This window comes from Ammospiza nelsoni, chromosome 4 (assembly GCF_027579445.1).
Source record: "Ammospiza nelsoni isolate bAmmNel1 chromosome 4, bAmmNel1.pri, whole genome shotgun sequence".
Taxonomy (NCBI): domain Eukaryota; kingdom Metazoa; phylum Chordata; class Aves; order Passeriformes; family Passerellidae; genus Ammospiza; species Ammospiza nelsoni.
Window position 1 is genome coordinate 67,834,654 of NC_080636.1, and position 25,119 is coordinate 67,859,772.

A 25,119-nucleotide genomic window follows, 5' to 3' on the forward strand; every position below is an offset into this window, starting at 1 on the left:
TAAGGGAAAAAGGAGGACAAAGCTTTAGCAATACAGTGCAGGAATATAAAATACCTGTGGTAGATTTATAATGACATTTTATTCAGAAAACAGTCTGTATAAAAATATTTACAAATACTTTGAATTTCTAAGTTGAAATAAAATGCTATTTATATGTCCTAATTTAGATTTTCTTTCTTCTTCCAATGTGCTTTTGCCTTCCTCTTCTGCACTCTTCTCCCAGCAAAGGCAATTATCAAACACCTTCTGCATGATCAATACCAAACATAGACTGCAGTGTTGCACAGCAGGAGAGGTTTGCAGATGCTGTTTCAGCACAAATTTAATTGCTGTGCAGGGAGAGAGGGTCCCCTCTCTTTGCAAGCCCTCGAGGAGGCACAGAATTGCTCAGGGGATCTTGCAGCTGGGTCAGTCTGGTCTTGAGCCTCTCCAGCGTGTCAAACTTTGCTTCCAAAATGTAACACCTATTTAGAGTACAGCACCAACATCATGGGGTTTCACTTCTTGTCTCTCTAGTGAGCCACAGTGCTGTTAAATGTGTGTCCTATGGTTTCTCAGAACCCTGGTTTGTATACAGGTGTGCTTACATGATGCTGCTCACCATTACCTACAGGTGCTGTTTGAAACAAACATTCCCTTGTAGCCATCACTGTGGAATAAAGCTAAACCGTATAAAAGTTTGTTTGACATCTGTCACTTTGAAAAGGCCCTTGAAATACTACTTTCTGGATTGCAATATAGGTACTATTTCTGTCATTTTTCTTTTGGTTTAAAGCCTAAACAGGTAATAAAAAGATATTTAATGTTTCCAGAAAGGACCTATTTTAAATAAAAGGTTCAAGGTTACAGAATATGATACCAGTGCTTAGTTGTGATGCAGCTTGTAATAAATTAATGAGTGCTCTGAATAACCCCAAATGTTTTGAACAGTGCCCACTTCTGTGATTAGGTGGCAGGAATTTGAATTAAGTGCATTACAGGCATACACCAAACCCACACTCTGGCTCTGCAACCAGCCCCACGCGTGACTCGGCAGCCCCAGAGCACCCGGAGCTGCAGGATCCCGTGTGTGCAGCGCTGGGTGACCTCTGTGAGGGGCACAGACAGCACTGCAGACCTGAGGCTGCGCTCTGGTAAGCAATGCCTTCCCTTGGAGAGAGGCAATTCCCGCCCGCGGAGCGGGAGCGCTGGCACAGCGCTAGGAACTGAGGGTGGCGCTGCGCTCCTCCAGCTGCTTCCGTATCTGTGACTGCAACAGAGAGACAGCCCATTAATTACTGCTTGGCTGCGTGCATGTGCATGTGCATGTGGGTGAGTACAGCCCACCCAATTCCTGAAAGTTTTATAGGAAGTAGTGCTTTCAAGCCTTTACATTGTCTCCTCATTCCTGCCATCATGACCCCAGGACACGCGGTCTGGGCTGATGATCAGTATTGTTTACCAAGCGCATATAATGACATCCTTAGAGATGGAAGTAACTTTTTTCTTACAAATGAGTGTGCCTGTAAAAGTGCATCCCAAAAATGCTGAAGTGGGTTTGCAGAGATATACATTATGCCCCTGTGCATGGCACTGATGAGGCCACACCTCGACTGCTGTGTCCAAGTTTTGGGCCCCTCAGTTCAGGAAGGTGCCTGATGCCAGAAAAGGGCATTGGAGGGGAAGGGGCTAGATTGTAAGTCCCACGAGGAGCAGCTGATGGAGCTGGGGGTGTTTAGCTTGGGGAAGAGGAGGTTCTGGGGTGACCTTACTCCCTGAAAGGAGGGGGGAGCCAGCTGGGGGTTGGTCTCTTCTCCCTGGCAACCAGTGACAGGATGAGAGGACACAGCCTCAAGCTGTGCCAGGGGAGGTTTAGACTGGACATCAGGAGGAATTTCTTCACAGAAGGGGTTGTTGGACATTGGAATGAGCTGCCCAGGGAGGTGGTGAAGTCACCATCCCTGAAGGTGCTTAAGAAAAGACAGGGTGTGGCTATGACAATGCCACAGTGTCTAGTTGACAAGGTTCTAGTTGACTGATCAAAGATTGGACTTGATGACCTCAGAGGTCCTTTCCAACCTAATTGATTCTGTGATTATGTGAAAATGCATATTCCATTCTAGCTGGTCTGGCAGCCAGAGCAAGTTCTCCCTGTTGGAGGTGCTGAGAGCTGTAGCCCTTGGGTGCCCCATCCTGGGGGGCTGTGCTGGCAGTAGCAGCACACATCACCTTACCAGCTTCCACCGCAGGATTTTAATCCACTCGTCAGCTTCTATCCCCGTTTTTGCACACAGGTAGTATGTCCTTAGTGGGAACACTAAACTGCAAGCAAACAACGCTTTCTTAAGTTGCTAGAACAACTGGCAGTTCTCCCCAAAACTAAGCCCCACTGGCCTGTGCCAGCAGTTGCTGAGACAGAGCAGGACAGGGAGGCTGAGCTCCCCTTCAACCACCAGGAGGGAGATTAACCAAGAATGGGTGACAGCCTTTTACAGCCCAGGGTCCTTAAGGACAAGGACCCTTCTAAGGATAAAAGACCCACATTTGGGCACAGAAGAGGTCACCATGTCACCTGTATCAGTGTCTGACCCCAAGATCCATGAGTCTAGGTGATGATTATAGATGCTCACAGAATTAGAAATGCCCACTACACATGGGCCCAGCTTTTGCCAGGAGTAATTTGGCAAAGCTATGTAGGACTGACAGAGATTGTCTGACAGAAAGAGACTTGAGAGTTAGAGGATGAGCAGGGTCACAACCACCAAAGGACATTCAGAAACACACATTGTTTATATTTCAAAATTCCCTTTGAACTTCCCAGCAACATGGAGAAAATCCTGCAACCTACCAGAAACAATTGACTCTTTCCTGGGAATAGTCAAATTGCACAGCTGAGCATTCAGTTAAGTCAAGTGCTCGAATTGGTTCCGTAGCCTTGAAGAGAAAATGTTTTAAAATGTGGGCACATGAAAACAGAAGATAAGGTTATCTCAGTTCATCTTCAGTGCATCTAGACTTTTACAGGCACCTCCACAGGTTTTTCCAGGCATAGTTACAATGGCTGTAACACTATAAGCACAAACTAGCAAGCATAACATCAGTGATATGATACAAAGTGAGCTTAATACAAAAAATGCAGGGCTGTTCACATCTGGACAAGCAACAGAGGAGGTGTTTGAATGTTTGAGCTACATGGAACTGCTGAGGGTTTGGCTGATGCCTTGTAATGTGACTGACACAGCAGCAAACCTGGCACCACTTTCAGCCAAAGTTTACAAAGACAAAGACATGGGTATAGGGGCCTATCAGACCAGCCAGCTGTTGTAGATTGAATTAATTCCTAAGTGCCTTAAATGGATGAAGCTGGGTCAGGACAAATGTAGAAGTAAAGCCAAAGTAGTGCTTGCAGCAGAAGTGATAGGTTTGGCTGCCTGAGAAGCATGTGTGCACAAACAAACAAACAAACACACACACACACACGTGTGTGTAAAAGTTTCTTTGGGTGAGCTCAGGTGCAGGGATTGTGTATAACAGCAACCCATCTCCCTCAGGAGTTTCATTCTCCCTAAGTGTGAGAGCTCTTCCTCCATTTGTTTCAGCCTCACATTGTTAAGGCCTCAGAAGAGACAGCTGAATTGCTTTCTGCCCAAACACCCTTAGCTGTTTCCATGGTCCTTCATCAGGTGTATGGAGGTGTCTGTTGCTCTCTCATCTTCCCTTAATATTTTTGCTGACTCAGTAGCTGTTAGCAATACCCTACATCAGAAGAAAGCCCCTTGGGCTGTGGTGTGATACCAAATGCTATCCCAGGGTTAGCTGCAGGCTGCCCACCTGTAGGTCCCTGCAACCCCACAGCAACAACAGGAGTGCCAGGAGACACTGGAGCTGCTGCCTGGAAGGAGATTGTAGTCCTGACAAACACAGGAGCCCTTCTTGCCTGGTAAGTCACTAATGGATTGCTGCTTTTTGAAATGCTCTCTTGCAAACTTAACTCAAGTTGTCTTGAACTGAAATGAAAACCGGTGGAAAGCCCTGCAAAGCCATAACTGTTTAGAAATGGTAATGTTTGGTGAGAGAAGGCTCTTGTGTCTGCTCTTGTGTAAAAATCTGTTAGATGCTTGAAATGGGGCTTGGCAGAGGTGAACAGTGTGGATGTGTTTATGAAGGAACTTCAAACAGAGGCATTGTAAGGGCAAAGAAATTCCAGCTGTGTTTCTTATCTTTACTCAGATCAAGATAGAAATGGAGCAGCAACTGTAGGGATGCTGCAGATTAATCTTTGTCAGAAGGAATTTTTAAATGAATAGTTTTTCATGTATCCTGTGAGACCACTTGAAATAAGAGGATGAAATCAAAGAATGCAAAGGATACTGCCAGCATTTTCAGAACTATTTTAGCATGCTCTCTGTCAGGTTGTGTCTGAGCTACAAATAAAGGTTGTGTTGTGCTGGTAGCTTAAAATCCACTTTACAAAGCAAAACAAAAATGTATTCTAGGCCAGGTTGGGCAGGGCTTGGAGCAGCCTGGTCTAGTGGAAGGTGTCTCTGCCTGTCTCCACCGAGAGCTTGGAAGAAGAAAATCTTTGAGGTCCCTTCCAACCCAAACTATTCCATGATTCTTTGCAAAAAATCCCTGTAAACTCTATCCAGTAGCTAAGACTGGCAGAGCACAGTAAACATAAAACTTACTTTCTCTTGTTGAAGTCATCAGCAAAACTGACTTTACTTGACAGGTTTGACCCCTCTGACAGTTTGGGAAGCTTTAGCTTGGAAAGCTGTGATACAGATGTGAGAAGCCAGAGAGACAAGGAGGCTGCATGCAGCTGCCTGTGTAGATGTTTAAAAGGTGGAATTGTTGTTTGCTACTTACTGTCTGGTCTTTGAAGTATTTCAGTTCATTCCTATGCAGTGTAAACCACCTTGTTTTCCAGTTCTGAAAGATCAAGAACGAATGGTAATTGCTTTGGGAGAGTTTAGTCTAAAACTTCTTGGGGAAAGAAAAACTTTCAAAGCTGCTGGCTTGCCCTGGTTTACAGCTGTGCTTTGTTGTTGCTCAAAACACAAATTGTTCCTCTCTGCAGGAAAATACAGGTGGAGCAATTTCAGCTCCATGTTGTCTTTAGCTTATGTGGGTGATCACAGGGTGGAAGCAACAAGTAAGAGTTTTCCTTACCTTGACTATTTTGCCTTGTTTTATCAAATATCCTTCTTTGGTACCGAGCTGTGAAGTAAGAAAGAAAGAAAGGGATTGTGGTTAGAGGCTGAGCTCTGCTTCCATGTCCCACATCCCCCTCTTTGCCTACATTGGGAAGATGCATCAGTTCTTTGGCAAACTCCCCAGAGCCACCTGCCCTCACTTCAGTGCTCCCCCTGGGCTGATCCAGCTGTCCTAGGGTGAACACAGAGCAGCGCTGGCTCTGGAGCAGCCCCCAGGCTGGAGCTCCTGCCCTGCCCTTCTCAGCCAAACACACCACAACAGCTCAGTTACTCTTCATTTGGTGAAGCTGGATGGTTGTCCCTGTAGGTGTTGTGACCAGGAGCACATGGGGTGTAACTGACAGTGGAATTATCCCCAGGAAAGGCTCCTCAAATGCAGCCAGGGGAAAGTGCTGTTTTACTGAGCTGCTCTCTTCTCTCAACCAGGCCCATGCTAGACAGGAAAAACCTGTTATGTTCAGTGTGCTTTTGGAAAAATTGGTGGTTTCAACTGTTTCTCTGGCATCATGAGTGACATGTGGACCTTATCACTTCTTAGGTACTGAAATTCTCTGTAGGGACCTGGCTGTGAGATCTCTGAAAATCAAAATCTTGCCAAGTTACTGCTTGTTCTTGAAAAAATGTTACCTTATTATTGGTGGTATGTGGAACTCAAGCTTTTTTGGAGGTTACAGTGTAACTTGGTGATGAAGGGTTGGTTGTGAGACACATCAGAAGTGGTTCTTCTTGCAACTTCATTAACCCATATTAACATAATTCTTCCTCTTCCCCCCCAAAAATACAGTATATAATTAAAATACTTTCCTCTCTGTTCAGAGCAAACTGTTCTGGAGAAGCCACCTGTCTCACTTAGACGTGAGTTACAAGGGATTTAGAGACTCCAACTGCTGTTCAAGTGAGTCTCAAATGTCAAAATAGGTGGCCCAAATGTATATGACGATTTTTTTTTTGTATGCATTTTTAAAAAATTCACGATAATTTTAATAATGATTATTCTAAATAAAATATTCTAAAAGACAGCGTGAGAATGAAAATCTTTCACAGATTCTTTGTTTGGATAGTCAAACTCACCCAGGTTTTTCCGGGGACAGCATGAAGTGACAACAATTATAAAAGCCTTTATTTGCCATGGGCCTGTACTGAGCAAGTCTGTATTTGCTTTGCCTTGTTTGGCAGAGACTTCCTGTATTTACAAACCCACAGAGGGATTAATAACCAGTCCTACTCCATAGCTCACTCCAACAACCATGCTAGGCTCAGGCCAGGAGCACCCCTCCCACCAGAACACAACTTACTGAGGGAGCACTTGGGACAAGGTCACTTTCTGTCCTTCCTGTCTGCATTGCAGTGTGAACTCGGACAGACTCATAAATGGAGGGCTCCTCCACTTGCCGGGGGTAGGGATGCTTCAACACAATTAAAGTTCCTGGACAGAAAAGAGCAGGAGTCATCCATCTGGCAAGTCCAGCTTAGAAAATAATTTGTCAGTAGCTACATCTCTGAGGAATGGTTAATTTCACCTTCCCCTAAAATTAAAAAGGCAGCTGTGAAAACTGTAAATAGATGGTACCTTCTCAAACCTTTACCCTTGCAAATGCTTGCGTGAAATCCCTTGACTTTTTAAGTTGCTTTCCTGCCCCAGAGGCTAGCTTGGAGGGTGGGCAGGATGCTAAACTAGACAGGAGGCACAGGAGTCATGGGGTTTGCCAACATGCCACTAGCTGGTGCTTAAATCACCTAATCTGTCAGAGCTTGGTTACAGACTTCCTAACAGTAAACCCATGTCAACTGTTCTTACCACAGCTCTTCCCAGTTAAACTTTTCATTGCAGACATTCTTTTTCTTCAAGTGAGGTCATGTTTATTGCCTGTTCCCTGAAAAAAACCTGCATTCTCATAGTGAATGCATTGTACTTTTCAAAATAGTATTTTTGTACTTTTAGTACAATAGTACTATTGTATTATTCAAGAACATCCTTGAAATAGTAACTGCTCCACCGTCTAACTCCGTTCTTTAAAAATAATGTCACAGCATTCCAAATGCTGCTCCATTTGCATTTTATGCTGATATTGCAGCTCTTAAAGAGGAGGGATGCTAGAACTGGAAGCAACTTGAACTTGAAACCTACAGATGTATGAGTAATTTAAAAGTATTCTGCAATGGGAGGGGATAAAAAGAGAAGTGGAAAAATTGTATTTGAAGTAACCAGCTGAAATCTGTTTGCAGGCACGGGGGGTGTATGCAAATGGGACCTTTTCGACTTGCTGTAGGTGGAAAGTCAACATTAGTTTATTTCTATCTGGCCTTGCAGAAAAATTACGCTTTACCATTTAAAATAAAATTGAGAACAGTTCCATCACCATTCCAGAGAAACTACTCCTGAGCTGTTGCACAGAACCAGGGTATCATGATCTGTACACCATGGATAAAAAGCTTCATTGCAGAAATGGAAGGACTAATATAACGTTTTTTACAATATTTGTTTTCTCTGTGCATTTTTTTTTTTGCCTCCACAAAGACAATTTTACAGAATAATCTGGTACTTATACACAAGATTTAGCAAAAGCTGCACTGTAGGAAGATTATTCTGCCATGTCTGCAACTGCTGATGAGCTCCTACCTCATTTTTGACAAAACATGGTTATGACCCAGGAGAAATTTGACACCTGTATCTGAAGGAATATTGCCTGAGTGTTAATTCTCTCTTTCCCTGTACTGTTTTCCATGGTATTGTAAGGTGGAAGGTTTCTTGATATGATATCCAAATTTTTTTCTTTTTTTTGTAGCACATCTGACTTAGAGGTTTCACAGAGCCAGTAGAATCTGATTAGGAAACCTTAAGGTGACAAGTGTTGATCTCATCCATCAAGATCAGATAAAACCAATATATTGCTTATTAGTGTCTGCAACACATACAGTGAAGGAGTGAGGAATGGGGAAATACAAGTTTTATGTCATCTGAAATCTTTACAGGGCTAGGCCTGTGGGTGCATGCTTGATTTCCCAGGAAAAATAGCTCACTGGCACAGATAATACATGTGGGAGCTCTGTGTTTGAACCACTCTTGAAAACAATTTAAAAAGAGTGTTTTGAAAGATACAAGTGCCATATTGAGTGTAGAAGAGCATTTTTCTTGGGGGGAGAAATTGGCAAAGGAGCCCTTGAATTTAATGTTTGGGTTAGCAGAGTACTGGTGCAATTTAGTGTGTGACAAGTTACAGTTATTGCATGTGCCAGCTATGATTTAACTGGGCTCTTGCATACATAATTAGCACTGCTCTGAGTTATTTGCATACACTTGCCACAGAGGACACTGAAGTTTTGGGATTAACTTGTACTGACATGTCTTCATCTCTTACACTTGAAGCTGAACATAAAACTGACATTGCCATGATAATATCCACTTTGTTTCTCCAGGGATTCTAGCCTGATGGCGTTCAATTCTTGTAGGAATCAAGTTTAATATTTTGATCCTTTAATTCAGGCAGCACACTGGTTGTTAAAGAAACCTGTGATTTTCTCTCTCCTCTTAAAAGCAAGAAAAATCACTGTGATGGCAGATGGCATCAGCATGGTGATGGCATTGCAGGCAGGACAGGAGAGCTGGTTAAAAACACATTCCCTACAGGAAGGAGGAGCATAACACTGTAGGCTCCTTCCTTGGACAAATAATTGTGAGATGAAACCATTTCAAGTCACTTTTCTATTTATTTTATTGGGGGATTTCAAGTTCATAGATGAATATTTATTTCCTCACTATCACTGTGCTTTGGTTTTGCTGGTTTTGAGAATGTTCTAATCCTCCTGGTATTTTGAAATCCTCCTTCCTCAGAGAAACTGAAAGGAGCTCACAGCCCTGGTTAGCAAAAGCCCAATAAGCTTATGTGTGGTTTATCTTCAAAGAACTTGAAAGACTTTTTGAAGTGGAATTGATTTAGATACAAATACAAATGTGAATTAATGAACACTTTAGCAGAAGATCTATTTGCTAGCACAACAGAAAAGATCCTTTTAGTCAGATCTTCGTGAAGCATGGCTACAAATGTGCTCACACACACAATATGGCTCTCCATACCTGTTTCACTTCCAATTAAAGGCTGATTTGCAAAGTGCATGACCAATTCTTTCAAGCTAGAAAATTCATTAAATCCAAATTTGAATGAAGTTCCTGTGTGCTCAACATGGAAGTGTTTCACAGAGTCTTTACCCCTAAAATAAAAGAGGAAGATTTGTCAAGACATAAATGCCAAAGGCATTTTGCAGATAAAAATCCTTAAATAGCATCTTTCACAGCAGGGCCCCAGGTCACAGGCTGCCAATCACTGTCCTAGTAGTAATACTACTGCCATTACTGTCCCTCACTAATACTCAACACAGCTGAAAATCAGAGTATGAAAATTAGAGATATGAGATGATGAAAGCCTAGAAAGGCCAAGTTGGTTAATTTAACTCTTGCATCAACAAAAAGACTCACAAAAGAGATTTCAAGCCTTCTGCCTAAATAGGATTAAATCCTTTCACTTACTGGGCTTCAGCCTTGAGGGTGTACTCAGTATGTGTCTTGCTCTTCAAGAAGCATCCCAATCTCACTGAAAATGTCTTCTGTTTCCCTTTGAAAAATAGGCTGTCTCTGTTTTGCACCCAAACAGGTTTAATAACCTAATTTTAGCAGTTGTTTGCTTTGTCTCTGTATTTGGATGATTGGTTCCACTGGGATGGGCACTGACAAACATGAACCTGGGTCCTTGTTCTCTAAGGGAAGTGACAGCTTTTGTTTATGAAACCTGATGGCATTTAGAGAAGTGTGCAAGGTCTCACTTCCTGGGTAGCAATTATTTTGACTTCAAAGGACAGTGAAGCACTTATTGCAAGTATTTCTCCAGTGGAAAAGAGACTTTTTTTAATGTTACTAGCACCCAATGCAAACTGTCTGAGCAAAAACTTACACAGCAAATATACTGGAAAAGCGTGGTGAAGAAAATTAATTATAGCCTCTCTTTCATTGTTTATTGCCACTTCCAAAGAAGATTATGGTTTCAAACTGGTATTAAAAGATTTATCTTTGAGCAGTATTTATGGTACTGTAGAAAACAGAAGAAGGCCTCTGTGGGCCTCCCACATGTTTTGTGCTACAGTAAGCTGAGGCACAACAAGCCAAGTGCAAATGCTCAATGCCAGGGAAGAGCTGCTGTGACTCTGCTGCAATTACAGGCATTTCCATATTTTTGTTTAATTTCTCAAGACAATGTTGCAATGAGAGCAAATTCTACTCTGCTTCCTACTTCCCTTTCAAACTGGGGGAGGGGATTTCAGGGAATAACTGATCTCTCTTCCTACAGCTGTCAATAAAAACCTCAAGGGATGGCTAAGCAGTTTTTCCTTGAAAAACCCCAAACTATAATCATGACCAAAGTTCCTTGTGAGGCTGAGGCAGAAAATAAAGTAAAAGCTACAGAAGATATTTCAGGACAGAAGGAAAAGGACAGCTAGAATTGCTGAAGTTATCTTTTCTACAGAAATGTATCAGAACAAAACTGAATTACTTATTCTACTATTAACTTTTAATATTAGTCCAAAAACTGAAAGAAAACATAACATTAACCAGTAGAAAAATTGAAAAACATTTTAAAATCAAAATCAGTATTCAAAGGAGATGTAACAACAGAAACTAGCAGAACAGAATAAAAGACCAAACTTCAGACAGGGCTATTCAGTTCATATGGTAATGCAGTGAGAAATTCTCACTACATGAAGAGCTGAACAAGAGATTGGAATGGGCCTGAAACAGACTTTTGTAGGTCTCCTAAGGCTAAAGTCTAGTCAAGCAGCAAATTTATTTTCATTAATTAGCACTTGTGTTTCCTATTAAAAGAACTATTTAAATTTTGGTTTATTACAATAAGTTGTTTCCTGAATGCCCTTTAAAACTACCTTCAAGATACATATATACATATTTTTAATTGGCTGAGGTAGTTACCTCAAATAATGCTTAACATTTTAAAGTAAAAAAGATATATTAACCAGAAAAACAATTATTTACTTAAAATTACTTTTTTTTTTTTTTTTTTTTTTTTAAGGAAAGCTATTGCTTATAAATGCCACTGTTCTTTTTGCTTTTTGGCAACACTTGCACTGAATTCAGTCATTGCTAGTCTGAATACTCATTCTGTAACATCACCTGCAGATCTGTAGGTCACCCTTTGTATAAATGGCTGCCTATAGTGGAAATAATTTCAACAGTGTGTGTATAGGCACACTTGCTCCTAGATCTTCTGTCAAAAGTGGGTCAAAGACCTCATTGTTGCCCTTCCTGGGGAACAGGGAATGTGCAAATCAGACTTTCCTCAGCTCCCAAGCAACTGCTCTTCCAGATTGTAACAGCTCCTGGTACTGAATATGCAGAAAGCCACAATCTCAAGGGCATATGCTGTGCCCCTGTCAGGAGTGGAAATAACCAGCAGCATTACACTGATCAAAGTGACTTTAGAAAGTTACTGTGATTCAGCTGAGTTGTGGTCATGAATTGTTCAGAGGCTCACTTTGCAGCAGGAATCAGCTTGCATGCACCAGTTTAAAATTTGGGTCCAGAGGCTGCTTTTATCACACAGTTGCCAAAGATTACAAATATTTTTACAGCTGGTTACCTCTAACCAGCCAATGTGCAGGGAGTACCTTGTGTGTCTAATGCATGTGTCCTTAGGTTTCCTCAATAAAATGTTGTGGCTTCTCTCCTTCTGGGAGACTTTAAATGTGATTCCATAGTGAAGTAACCAGGCCAGACTTCCTCTACCCTGTATTGGCTGTGTCCTGAACAGTTGTGTCCTAAACTGCTGTAATTGACTTCAAGGCCCTGGCATTGATCACTCACAAGGTGCTATTCAGTTTAGTCACCCAGACTTGGCTAAGACTGAACCTTAGCACAGAACAGAGGAGTAAACCAGCCAAACGCATATCATCCTTCAGAGGTGATGGTTCCTATACAGGGATTCAGAGACTAGTAAGATTAGCACCTGTTAAGTGTTTGCTGCTGTCCTCATCATAAAACATTTCCATTCCCACCAGCTGTTTCTTAAGCTCTTTTAAATGACATGCAGATTTTTATCATGCAGACTGAAAATTTACAGCCATTCTATAGAATTGTTTTCTATCAATAAGATTAATTCATAATTTGGAAAAATGAGAGCAGCTGTCAAATCCAATCAATTTTTTTTTCCTCTAGCAAAATGTCATTCAGGGGGATTACACCAATAGGAATATATTTCAAAATAGTTTCAGCCCTAGGGAAAAAGAAAAACCTGTAATGTAGGGGACATTCAAACATGGAAGTAGCTGCAGCATTAGATTAGTTCACCCTGTCCATAGCCTACCTTACAGAGAGGGAGTACAGATCTTCCCTTTCATTGCTCTTCCTCAGAAGATAGCTCCCATCCTGCCCGTTGGAGAGCAGCAGCGCTTCTGCTGCGTGCCGGGTGAGATTGTCATGGTACCACCTGGGGAGACACAAGGAGACACAAGATTGTCATGGTACCACCTGGGGAGACACAAGGAGACACAAGACTGTCATGGTACCACCTGGGGAGACACAAGGGGTTACAGCATCCTTCACTCTGGTGCCGCTTTTTGGAGCAGGGTTAGAAAAGGCAGTGCTAGTTGCAGTCCTTCCTCTATAATTTTGAGTTACCACCCTCTTCACAGGCACTCACAGTTTACACAGATCTGTGCCTCTTGCAGTGGCCATCTTTTGACAGAGTTAAAAAACTATTTTTCCTTAACACAAAGTTGTGTACAAACAGCTGAGTGTTTTGCTGGATCTAAAAACCCTGCCAATTCTGCTTGCATGAGCAACAGATTACCCAGGTCTGTGCTGATAAGGTGAAAGCAGCTTTGGGGGGGTATAGAGAATCCTTTGTCTATTTTCAGAAGCTGCACTTCCTGACATATGTATGTTCTTTGGTACACAACCCCTTCTGGGCAAACAGGCAGTGCCTAAACTCCTCATAAATTCTGTATTTCCTTCAACGTGTCTTCACTGACAAGAACTGCAATTAAACATGCCTGCCTAAGCTTAGAATTAAAGGGAAGAAAATTAACTGACAAAATGTCAGTGAAAATTAAGATACCTTGCCATTGTTGTCTCTTGGCCACCTGTGAGCTGAGCAACAAAAGAAAACATCTAAACACTGTTTCAATTTATCTTCAGTGAAAATTAACTTCATTTTTATATAAAAAGTTTTGAAAGGACTTCACAGGGAGAAAGCCCTGCAAAGAAGTCCAGGAAGTGTAGTTTATAGGTTTCCATTCAGAATGTTCCACAATGGAAACACCCAATTTTCAACAAGAGACAAGGATCTCACTAGAAATGAGCCTGAGCTCAAAAAGCTGGAGCTGTAAAAGGTTGGAGCTGAAATCCTGCAAGGCACGTGATAATAACCATAGCCATGCACACACACGAGCCTCTGGAGCAGAAAGAGGGAGGGATAATATACCCAAGGCTCTGCTGGGAGCAAGCTTCCCTGGTCTGTGTGTGGAGTGATGCCATGTCACCTTTCCCTTCCTTTTAAATGCCTGCAGCATTGGCAGCAAAGCCTGTCACTGCTTCAGCCAAAGAAACACAGTTCCCCTGAATGCAGAAGTGCCATGGCAGCACTTTCCACAGCTTGTAACCTGGCAGTCTTAGAAATGAAACCAGGTGTAACTGTATCCTCCTTCTCCTTAGCTGTTCATCCCAAATTTCCACCAAACTTGGCACCTCACACAAAGCTTTAGCTCTGGATTTGGATGGCTGCCTATTTGAAAGGCCAGCTGGCTGATGAATTGCTTCATGAGAGACTCCAGGCTGTTAACCCAGAGGAAGAGAAGATCCATGTGAAACTCAATACAGGCAGGGCATTGCTGCTTTGGGTCTAGAATGTGGTCCATCTACACAGTAGAATAAAATAATGAATATTTAAAGAGTCAAAGTGTCATCCTCTGGAACACCTGTTAGCCAAAATCCGCTTTGGGATTAACTGCCCAAGTAAGGAACAGGCAAAGGTCAGATCATTCCTGGTGTGGCAGGATGGTCCCAGCATGGCCAGACCTGCAGCTGAGAATGCTGCACTGTGCTTTAGGTGGGATTTCCTCACACTGTTTGGCTAACTTCTGTGCAAAAGAAGCAGATGTTGAGAAAATCTGAGTGGTCATTGTCAGGAAGGAAGCAGATTTAGTTTGATGTTGCTCATAACTGTGCTGTTACCTTATTTCCAAAAAACTTTACTAAACTTTTGAGAGAGAAGTCACTTAAGTTTAAAAAATGCTGTGTTTAAATTCACACTCTCTTTACACATAAAAGACCAGTGACTAATGAAATGTTACTACTATGCAAAAAAAAAAAAAACATAAACAAACCAGAAACCAACAATAAACCCCTTAATTGGGGAAATAATGTTGTTTGAAAGCACACTTTTAGAACTTTGCTGACAAGGCTGCAGCAGTTTCTTGCCTAAATATGCTGTCTCAGACAAGAATCCCTCAAATGTTACTATGTTCCTCTTCTTCAGCTCAAAAAATAGAAGTGGATGGGAGACAGTAATGCAGATCTTGGTGTCAAAGGGACTGCTACATGTAGTTTTGGGACTTTTCTCTTCCTGACTGTGACAGATGGTTTGATCAGGTTACTTTGATATTCCACTGTGAAAATGGTCACACAAACTTTGTTCCAATTGCATAAACACAGGTAAAATATTAAAATGCTGAAGAAAATTTAGAATTTGCATGACATACCACTAGGAAGGTAAACAAATACTCACCTATACAGTCTGCTCTCACAATCAAGCCTGAGCTGACAGTACAAGTAATTTGGAAAATTGAGAGCAGTTGTCAAATCCAATCCAATTTTTTTTCCTCTAGCAAAACTAATCCCCAACGTCCTGTGATTAGACACTACTAGGTATACTTCAGGTAAATTTAAGTATTTTTCACAGGGAGAATCCTTCTATTTATGTCTCAGAAAAAAAGACTTTTAAGCAGTTCTTTGAAATTAGTAAGCAATTCAAGATGGGATTTATGCCTCATTTGGCAAAACTGTAAAAGGCAGACCACCTTCAGGTGAAGTTCAGGTTGTCTTCTGAGTTACACTGGGGCAGGAAACAGTTGATACAAAACACAATACTGTATCAACCTTCATGCTGTCTTAAAACAAGACATAAAGGAAATTAAAATGCTTTACAAACACCCATCTCCTTGAAGCCCCTAGAAAGTCCTTCATAAGGTGAATTGTCTTAAATCTTCGGTTTTGAACATGCTGGATAAAGTTGGATAATTGGGATGTTTCTGAAGGTCCCTCCAAAAGTCACCTTTACAGTCTTGTATTCACTACAAAACAAGTCCAGAAATCTGCTCTGTACTTTGACACCTTTCAGACTGAAAGCCATCAGTAGTGTAAAAATTGCCTGAGGTTCTCGATTGAGATTTCTCTGAGAAACACAAGAAGAAAGATGAAATTCTTTCCTTGCTTCAACCCCACTTCTGGCTGCCCTTAGCCTTGTACACCCTCCTGGTATGTATACATACTTCTGGGAGGTTTCTCTTTTCTAATGATTTCATTTCTTCTATTAATAAAAAAAAGTGTGGTCAACTTTTTGGGGTTCCATTTCCACAATTTGACTAGCAATCTCAGGCTCAGAGTTTATAGCTGCCATCATTTATCCATTCTTGTTACTTTAACTTCATCCTAAATGGCATTAAATCTCTTTATCCCACCCATGTAGGCATGCTTGTGTTGTCACTGTGTGTGGCTGAATGGCCATGCCATCCTTCCTGCTCTTTGGAATGGCCAGTGAAGGCATGTCTTAGGGTGGGCAAGCACAGCCAGTGAGACCACTTTTGCTACCCTTTGAAAAAGAAACCATTTCCAGACATCAGCCTATTGTTTATGCCACACTGCATTGGTGATGGCATAGAGGAAGGACTTCACTGATGGCTTTTACAGGAAGGAGAAGGAAGTGAAACACCCAGTGCCCCAGAATGCCCAAACTCATCAGAGCACTCAGCCTTGCCCTGAAGATCTGTTCCTCCAGACAGGATGCACTCATGCTAAAATCTCTTCTTTGGAAGATGTCTCTGTAGTTAATGCAGCAACTAGAGCTACCTACACCATGGTGAAGATCAGGAATATGTTACAGCAAAGTCTGGGGTGGGAAACTCTTTGTTCAGGTTAGAACATCATCCTCAAAATGTTCATTCATTCTTTAACAACCCAAGCTGTTCCAATGAAAAATGTTAATGAAACTTCATTTCTGTGTCCCCTGCTGATGAGTGCCCTTAGGTATGGCATCTATCAGTTATGATAATGCTGTTTTCAAAGCAAGCACCTGGATCTTTTGCAAAAAAAAAAAAATCTGCCTGTGTAAATAGGGGCTGCTGAACAAACTTGTAGCTGGCATCAGGTGGATAAACGTTTTAACAATAACAGAATACACAAGGAACACAAACACTCATCCATGAAAGGGTGAATGCTGACTTGCATAATTCTCTTCTGAGCCATTTTAATGTGCAAATTGTGTAACATCCAGTAGAAACACTTGCTTTTCTTCCTCACAAAAATGAAAGATAGTAGCACCAAAAGAGAGCACAGCTGGAAGTTCTGGCTGCTATTTGGTGCGAGTGTTTGGAGTGAAACTCTGCAGTATGCCCAGCTACCAGATGAATGCAGTAGGCAGAGGCACACTTGGTTTTTGTGTCCTTATCAGATGTTCTCAGGCAGGTGTAGCCTGGATAGAATCAGAAACTGTGTGCATGTTTGGCTTGCTTTTGTGGAAAAGTCAGGCAATTCAAAGTTCCTTCTGTGAAGCAAGAAGGAGATTCTTGGTGTTCAGCTGGGTGAGCTGTGCTCTCTTTTGGTGCTACTATCTTCCCAGAAGCTCCCTCACCTGCTGCAGCAGGGGCAATACTGCTGGTGCCATGTGGTGGGGGGAAGCACTTGGGCTCTCTGAGCTGCAGGAGCCGAGCAGGAACACAGCAAGTCTAATTTAAACTTTGTCCACCTCTGAAAGGTAACAACAACCCAGGCTACTGGGAACATGAGCTCCCAGTAGGACTTCACTCCCATAGTGCTCACAGCAGTTATTTGCCCTCAGTTGCTTGACGGGATTTTTTGTGGTGGTAGATGTTGGCAAGTTTTATGTTTTGTTGTTTTGGTTTTTTTTTTTTATTTAATTAAATATATCTTCTACCACAAGGAGTTGAATTTACTTACACTTTGAAACTATATTCTAGCCTCAAAGATGTATTCCCACTCTTGTTAAAGCAGTAGTCCCCAGCACTGCTCAATGGAGCACATGGGAAAGCACTGACTTATCTCCTCTGGCTGGATGCAATGCTCTTCACACGCCTGTGCTCCAAAAATGACTGTAAAACTGACTCACTAGTTGTCTATTTTTGGCACTCTGTATTTCAGCAACTTCCAGCTCTTATCTGTCAAGTTTAGTACTTTGGGATCTTTAATTTTTTTTCCCTAATATCACACCCTAGAAGCATTGCCCATCATCCGAAAACTGCAAAAGGGTTCTCTGTACCTCACATCATTAAAAGTGAAGTTTTGGCCATGTTTTTAATGGTGCATGAGTTGACACCTCTAGAGAATCTCCAAAAGGGCAACAATGCTAAGACAGAAGTTACAGATGTCAGTCAACCAAATTGGTATTTTTTAGACATCCTTTCAATGTGTTACACTGAAATTCACAAATCTGTGTAAAGTACTTTGCTGGAATACAAGGAGGCCATTATATGGGGGAAAATAATTTTAAAATAGAAATAAGAGGAAATAACATCATTGTATCCAGTCTTAAGGTTTGTCTTCTAACTGTAGACTTTCACTAGTTCATCTTCTGCTTTTCACTTCCATTTTCACTCCCCCTTCTTTTAGCTGCCTTCATTCTGATTTTCACCCATTATCTGGCCCACTTTCTAGTCACTTTAATTTTTATCTTACTTAAATTATAAAATAGAGATAAAAAAATTCTTACGACCATTTACCCTGTTCCAGTCTAACATGTTCCTCAGTTTCACAATTTTATTATCACCTGATCTAGGCCTGCGGCTTAATTTTTCTTCTGTTGCTGAAGCTAAGCATGGAATGTATTGTCCAGCCTTACAAATATAGCACCTGTCATGGAACTGTCAGACCTGAAAGGGCATAATAGTTCTGCTGCAAGGGGTGACAAAGATTGAGTTTGGACTGTAGAAGGAAAAAAGGCTACAAAGATTTGTTTTCTCTCACCCTGTGCCTTTCACTTCTGATAAACAAAGCGTCACCCAGACTAAGCTGTATTGGGATGGGAGCTGTGCTGCCAGAGCCGCCTGTAATTACCGGGATGACGGGATCCTCCACATTCTCCCCTCTTGCGCAAACAACAGCGGAATTCCCCACAGTCCGTGCTCAGCCACGGAGCTCCACGCTGCTGCCTCTGGCTGCGCCTCAGCTCTCACAGCAGCAAAGGCACTGCAAAAGGGACTGACTCCAGCAATAACCAAAGAGCCCTTCAGAGGAGAGAGAGTCCCTCGGTCAGCTTCCTTCTCCTTTTAAGCCAAGTGCTTATATCTCTTTTGGCAAACTTCAGTGCTCCCTTTAAACATTTTGGTAGATTTAGGGACAAAGCTAATGGGTGAGGCAACAAGTTTTTAACAACGTGTTCTGCTTTTGATCTTCCTCTTCATTAAGCATTAGGTCCCCTTATATACACGTCAATACAACGAAGCTGACTGTAATCTGAATTTTCCTGACAAGTTTCCATTCTGTTGAGCAGCTAACCTGGTAAACTACCAGCATATCCTGGTACTCAGCTTTTTCTCTTAAGAGTGAAGTCCTTCCCATTTCACACTTCTTTAAACCTTATCCAACTTCTTTGATTTTTGTACCAGAAAGCAGAAGCTTTAAAATAAACTGCTTCAAATTCCCCCTCAAAGATATGTGAATGTTGAAGCTGCTTCTCATTTGAATGACCATTGTCTCTGTTGGACACACACTCCTCACCAGGACTGGGTCTCAGTTGTGCTGGACTCTGCATCAGCTGTCAGGGGAGCTCTGCACTGTGAGAAGGGGGCTAAGTTTAGGATGGAAAACCCTTGTGATGACTGAAAATTTCATTGTATGGTCTGGAGAGTGATACACCTATTTGTCACAGCTGAAAAAGTATTTACATTAAGAGATCTTTCAGATTATGCTACAAGAATGTCTGCTGCACGAGGGCTTCTTTTTGCATCTTTAGGCAAACAAAAAAGGGGAAGAAAAGTGGCTTCATTACTAGATGAAAAGAAAGGGCCTTGTTTAATAATTTGAAGGGATTCTTTACCTGGCATTCCTTATTCAACTTTAATGCATTTAACTCAACACACTTCCCTGAAGGAGATGCTGAGTATTCTGTGGAAGGGTGAAAAGTTTAGGTTTTCCATTGAAGTGGAAGTAAAATAAAGAAGGTACAGCTTTAAAAATGCATATTTGTAGCCTTCTAATTTGTACTCTTTCCTTCTTATGGATACCACATTAGGTACCACATCAAGCTCTATTTCTACAAGACTGTCTGTGAGAATTAACTCCTTGCTGCTAATAGGCACATGTTCCTGGCATATATTAACTCAGACCACATTGTAGAAATCAGTAAAAGTCTGGTAATTGGGAGTCATGCTTCCCACAACAGCTGCAATTAATTTTTCTTTCCTTCTTCCCTGTAGACTCTGTTTTAGCATGAACATAATCTTACAGATGTAAAGAAAAAGTATAAAATGGCTACTCTGGGTACCACTGCAAAGTGACTCCACTGAATTTCGTACCTGTTAGGTGCTTCAGTTTCCAGGCATTTCATTAAAAGTTTTTTTCAAATATGGGAAAGTAGCACCAGTGTGGAGATAGTGAACAAATCTGAGTGCAACAGAGTAGGTTGGAATTACTAAGTGAATAAACTGCAAAAATAAGCAATGAATTGGTCCAAATCCACAAATACTCGGGAAGCAAAACACCCATACTTTTTTCATCAGTTCTTTTTGAATGCAGAGCTGACACCAGAGCCCTTTTGCTCTGTCAGAATGATCACTGGCCTTTCTTCTGCCTTGCCTCCCCTCTGCATTGCTGCCACTGCTCCCGCTCTGCCTGTGCCCACCGTGCTGCTCCTCCTGCCCGTGTTTCTCCTCGCCCACGGCACTGCTGCCGGTGACAAAGGGACCCAAGCCTTCCTCCTGCAACAACCAAAACTAACTGGCAGAAAAAATGGGCGAGCCACATAAGACAGGGAACAAGGTCTGTTGCAACCTTCAGCCTTCCTTTTTGCTCCCGGGCTTTTGCTTTTCGGTGAGCATGGTGTCCTCGTCACCGTGGCTGTGACTTGTCCGCTGCTGTCCCTCCTGATGCTCCGGGCACCTTTGGGAATCCTGCAGCCTCCCGGGGCCCAGCAGGACAGCAGCTCTGCAGAGCCCAGGCCCAGCTACAAGGAGGCAGCGGAAGGGACGGCACAGGGAGGGCAGGGATCTGAGGGCAGGTGTGGATGTGGTGCTCCCTGGAGACGCAGGGGAGTGGCACGGCACACCCTGGGCTCTGTCCCATGGCGATGGCTTCGAGGCCACAGAGGTTTTCCGAGGGAAGGTGCACCCCTGCCACCGGCTCCCCACTGCATTCGAACCGTGTGCCCGTGCTCTCGGTTTTCTAACTATTCTTTATTCCTCCGGGTCCCCTGTGCCAGCCCATCACCCTCATCCATCGCCGGGACGAGGCGCTGGGCACAGCACCGGAGCGCCTGGGCGGCCTCGCTCAGACAGACCCGCCATCCCCTCCCCATCCCTCACTCACCAGACACCGAGCAGCGGGAGCCGCAGCTCCCGCCCCGCCAGCCCCCCGGCTGTGCCCAGGGCCCCGCGGTGCCCTTACCCGAGCGCCAGCAGCTCCCGCTCCAGCGGCTCCCGGCGCTGGGCCATGCTCGGCCGCTGCTCCGCGGCGCTGAGGAAGTGCGGCCCGGCACCTCCCCGGGCGGGGCCCGCCCCATCCCGGCCCGGCCCCACGGTGAGACCCCGGCCCTCGGCAGGAGCTGCCGGAGCCCCCCAGCTCCCAGCGGTGCCCGGCGTGGCTCCCATGCTGCTAACACACCTCGGTGTATCGCCAGAATAATTCATACCTCCCGTTGCTTCAACCTGTCCCTCCCAGAAGTTCGTATTCCCAAGCGTTTCGTTGTCCGCTCGTTTTATTCCCGCAGTCAATCCATGAACGCCCCTCTCCTCTTTTGTGTCCGCCCAAGTGCTCAGCGAGGAAATCTGTGGAAGTGAAATTTGTGGATTATTCTGTAAGTGTCAGGTGCCCAGTTCTGTCCCCAGCCAGCCCCCAGAGCCCAGGGGGGCTGTGGCTTACAGCTTTCCATGGCCCTGCCGCTGGATTCCCTGGGAAGGGGGATGCTGCCTGCCCAGGGTCTGCCCCGGCACCCGGACCCGCCGATTCCCGTGTGATCCTCCGTGCAGGCTTTGAAGGGGTCACACTGTCTTTCTGAAACAGGAATAGGAACATAAACTGCTAGGAATTTACAGCTTCATTCCTTCTTTGGAAATATCAGGAGGACTGAGCTTTGTGGATGAGAAATTTCTGAGCATTATTTGGTGTCTGTTCTTTCTAATGCTTAAACGATCTCCTGCAATACTAGAGGTTATTGGTATTCCCTGATACTTCATGGACAGTAATTTTAATAGGTGTGGCAGATTATTTACTGATATTTTTTGACAAAAGGACAGGACTCAAAAAAACAAAAACAAAAAACAAAAACAAAACAAAAAAAAAAAAAAAAAAAAAACAACAAAAAAACAAACAAAAAAAAACCCCCAAAAAACCCAAAAGACAGAATGCTCCTTTCCAGTCATAGTGAAGTTTTCACAAGGTATCCAGGACTAAAAATCACCTGTTTCTAGAAAAGTTGGTATTTAGAGAGGATGGAACAGCTACTTTTTTCCCCAAAAGTAGTCATATGAACTGTGTGCTCAGCATGGAGCTGAGAGTCATTTGGAACAGGATTTTTTAGCCTGCAGATCCTGCTTGTCTTGGGGAATCAGTTTTGAAAGAGCTTTTCTAGCCTCCCAAATGGGAAAATCTTCAGAGAGGTTCCCTGTGTCAGTTCAGACTGTCCTTTGAGTTTCTAATTGTGGCTGCAAGGTCCTCTGCTTCTGTACTTACCTGTTCATGTTGACAGGCAGACATTCAGTTGTAGATAAAGATTTTTGCAGATAAGCTGGGGGTTTGTTCCTTACTAGGAAAATGTAATTTTTTAGTGGGGAAAAATACTTTTTTCTGAGTTTTCCCCTTCCTCTATTGCTTGTTGAAAGCTTGTGATCTGATACTCTTTGATAACCTGACTCTGAAACCCACAACATTTGTTAAATAGATGCTTTGATGTCTCTATGGTTTGCTTGTATTTGCTGGATAGATTTATTTATTAGTGTTCTCCTGTTCTGTATTTGATTTAACAGTGATAAACCCATTCCAGGTTGTCTTGTCTGTTCTACTGATAGAGGCAGAAAAGCACCTATGAAAATTTCTTGGTTACAGAGGAAAAGGCACAGAAGGAAAAACTAATTAAATTCCAAGCAGCAAAGAGCCACAACTAGATTTTACTAAATTCTACTTGTATCACAAATGGTCTTAAAAGTTCAGCAATGCATGCTCAAAGGTGGTTTCCAGCCCTTGTGTTCACCATTGTGTTTTCTGCACGACTGTGCTGCGGTGGGAGGGGGTTCCCATCTGGGAGCAGACACTTCCTCTTACTCTGCACCTGACAGAGCAATGTTTCCTCTTCATTTGTAGAAAAAAAAAAAAATCTAAAAATAAATTAAAAAAAAAAGGCAGAAATTGTACTCTCATGCAGCAGAGACGGTCTTCCCCTTTAATGAAGTCCACTTGAATTTGGGTTTTTGGCACAGGGTAGCCACTGGACAGAGAGGCTGCAGATTGCCAGCTTGCACTTCCCCAAAGCCAGAACACTTCAGTGTCTGTGTTTTGGTCCTGTTCCCAAGCACGGGCATCCCTGTGGGAGGAGCGGTTCCGTGTGCAGGGTGAGGCTGTGCAGAGCAGACCTGTAGATAGCAGCAGTGCTCTGGTGCCTGCAGCTCAGCCCGAGCCCTGCTGGCCACACAGCACTCCCAAAGGACAGTTTGGCTCTCTACTCATCCCCTCACAGCTGTCAGCTAAAAACCAAAGTGGGATTCAATTAAAAAAACCCAATTTCTTCAAGCCTTTCTTGAATAACTGCACCATCTCACAGGAAACAAACACCAAACCCCTATTGTTTTAAATTTAGGTCGTAAAAAACAGAAGAACTACGGCTGTCAGAATGGAGACGGTCAATAATGATCAATGCATGTGCAATTATTCCTTGTGTCACACTAGGGTTATTCCAGAATGCCATATTTACCAGCAGACTTCAAAACCCAGTGAATCCTTTACAGTGCAGCCACCAGGTCTCTCAGTCCAGCAGGTGCTTGCTTTTATGACAGTGCTTTTGGAGGCTGTGTGTTCTGTTTGGGCAGAAATCGTGGGATGGCTAGGTGAGCTTCTATCACGTGTCCTGCAAGTGGTCAGGTCCCAGCATCATGATGGTTCTTCCAGGTTTTTGAGTTATTATGCAGCACGTGTTTAAAACTGTTTCAAAGGTTTAATTTTTATTTTCAGGTAGCTGTAATTTTGTACTTTAAGATATACTAAATTAATAAAGGAGAATTTGGCTTAGATAGGCATGTGACTAATACATAGATATGATTGCTGCAAAAGCATAAATAAATAACTCCAGTTACTTGACAGAATGTGGCAGGAAAGAATTGAATTTTTTTTTTCTTTTAACTATTTCACCTTCTAATAGCCTGAATAGATTACAGATAGCTATAAACCATCCAAGCAAAGATGGTCAGTCACAAAGACAGTGATTCCACCCAAATGAAAGAAAAAACCCCAGAAATATCACAAAGCCATTGCTAACATGATTGGAATGACCGGCAGGTTGGGATGGAGCACAGTGGGCACCTGCAGAGCACAGGTTTCCTACACAACAGAGAGCTGGCTGTTGATTTATTCCTTTTAAGGTGACTGCATCTGATAATTTTGCAGTGCCCAAGACATCTAATCCCTATTACACTCAGGTATGACCCCATGGGATTCTGTGAAACCCTCTAAAGCAGCTACAGAAATCTTTCCACTGTGTTCAAACACAGGATGCATGCTAACATTATCTTCTGAAGTTAACCTGATTCTTCCCTTCTGAATGTGGCACGGATTGTCTTGGAATGTTTATTGGAAACAATTGTTATGCTGGAAAACACTTCAGACACTGGATATCAGCATAGTGATGAGTTTACTTTGGATTTTGAGGCACCTAGGGCATGTTTATTCAATATGTTTCTAATGTCCACAGTGAGTACATTTCCAGAGCATGCCAGCTAACCCTGTATTGGCTGCAGTCTATTCAGACAGGAAACACAGAACAGTGGTCAGAAAAGGAGTTTGAAATTACCCAGGTTCCTAGCAGAAGATGGCTTGAAGACAGATTGTGCAAAAGGAAGGGTTGTTCTTGCCCCATTTTCTCCACAGTTTGGGGGGGCAGGGCTCCTATAGGTAAAGATCACAGTAGCTGTGCTGCTGTCAGGGTTCATTCCCCACACCTGGATTAGGAACACATCTCCACCTAGGCACAGCAAGAGGTGCAACAGCCATGCCCTCCCAAGCCTTTTGGAGTTTCCTGCTAAGTAGGATAGGCCCAGCCATGTCCCAAAGGAATATATGTATGGGATCCCAGAGATATTAATTTATTAATTCAGCTTTATAAGTCTCTTAACTCTGTCCCTAGTAAAAAAAAATAGCATTCTTCATACTCTTCACAATGTGTCTTTTGGGACCAAACATAGTTATAATTTCTATCATCATGCACTTTCT

General features: G+C 42.9%; 1 protein-coding gene across 1 annotated transcript; it reads right to left on the reverse strand.

Annotated features, from left to right (window-relative positions):
* Positions 1–60: 60 nt before the first annotated feature.
* On the reverse strand, positions 61–21,165 carry DAPP1 (dual adaptor of phosphotyrosine and 3-phosphoinositides 1). Its single transcript, XM_059469925.1, has 9 exons — positions 21,091–21,165; positions 12,563–12,685; positions 9,271–9,404; positions 6,491–6,621; positions 5,152–5,199; positions 4,849–4,911; positions 2,828–2,913; positions 2,214–2,301; positions 61–1,249 (listed from the first exon to the last, which is right to left on the reverse strand). The coding sequence occupies exons 1-9, from the start codon at positions 21,135–21,137 to the stop codon at positions 1,199–1,201; spliced, it is 771 nt and encodes a 256-aa protein (XP_059325908.1). The 5' UTR covers positions 21,138–21,165; the 3' UTR covers positions 61–1,198.
* Between the last annotated feature and the right edge of the window lie 3,954 nt (positions 21,166–25,119).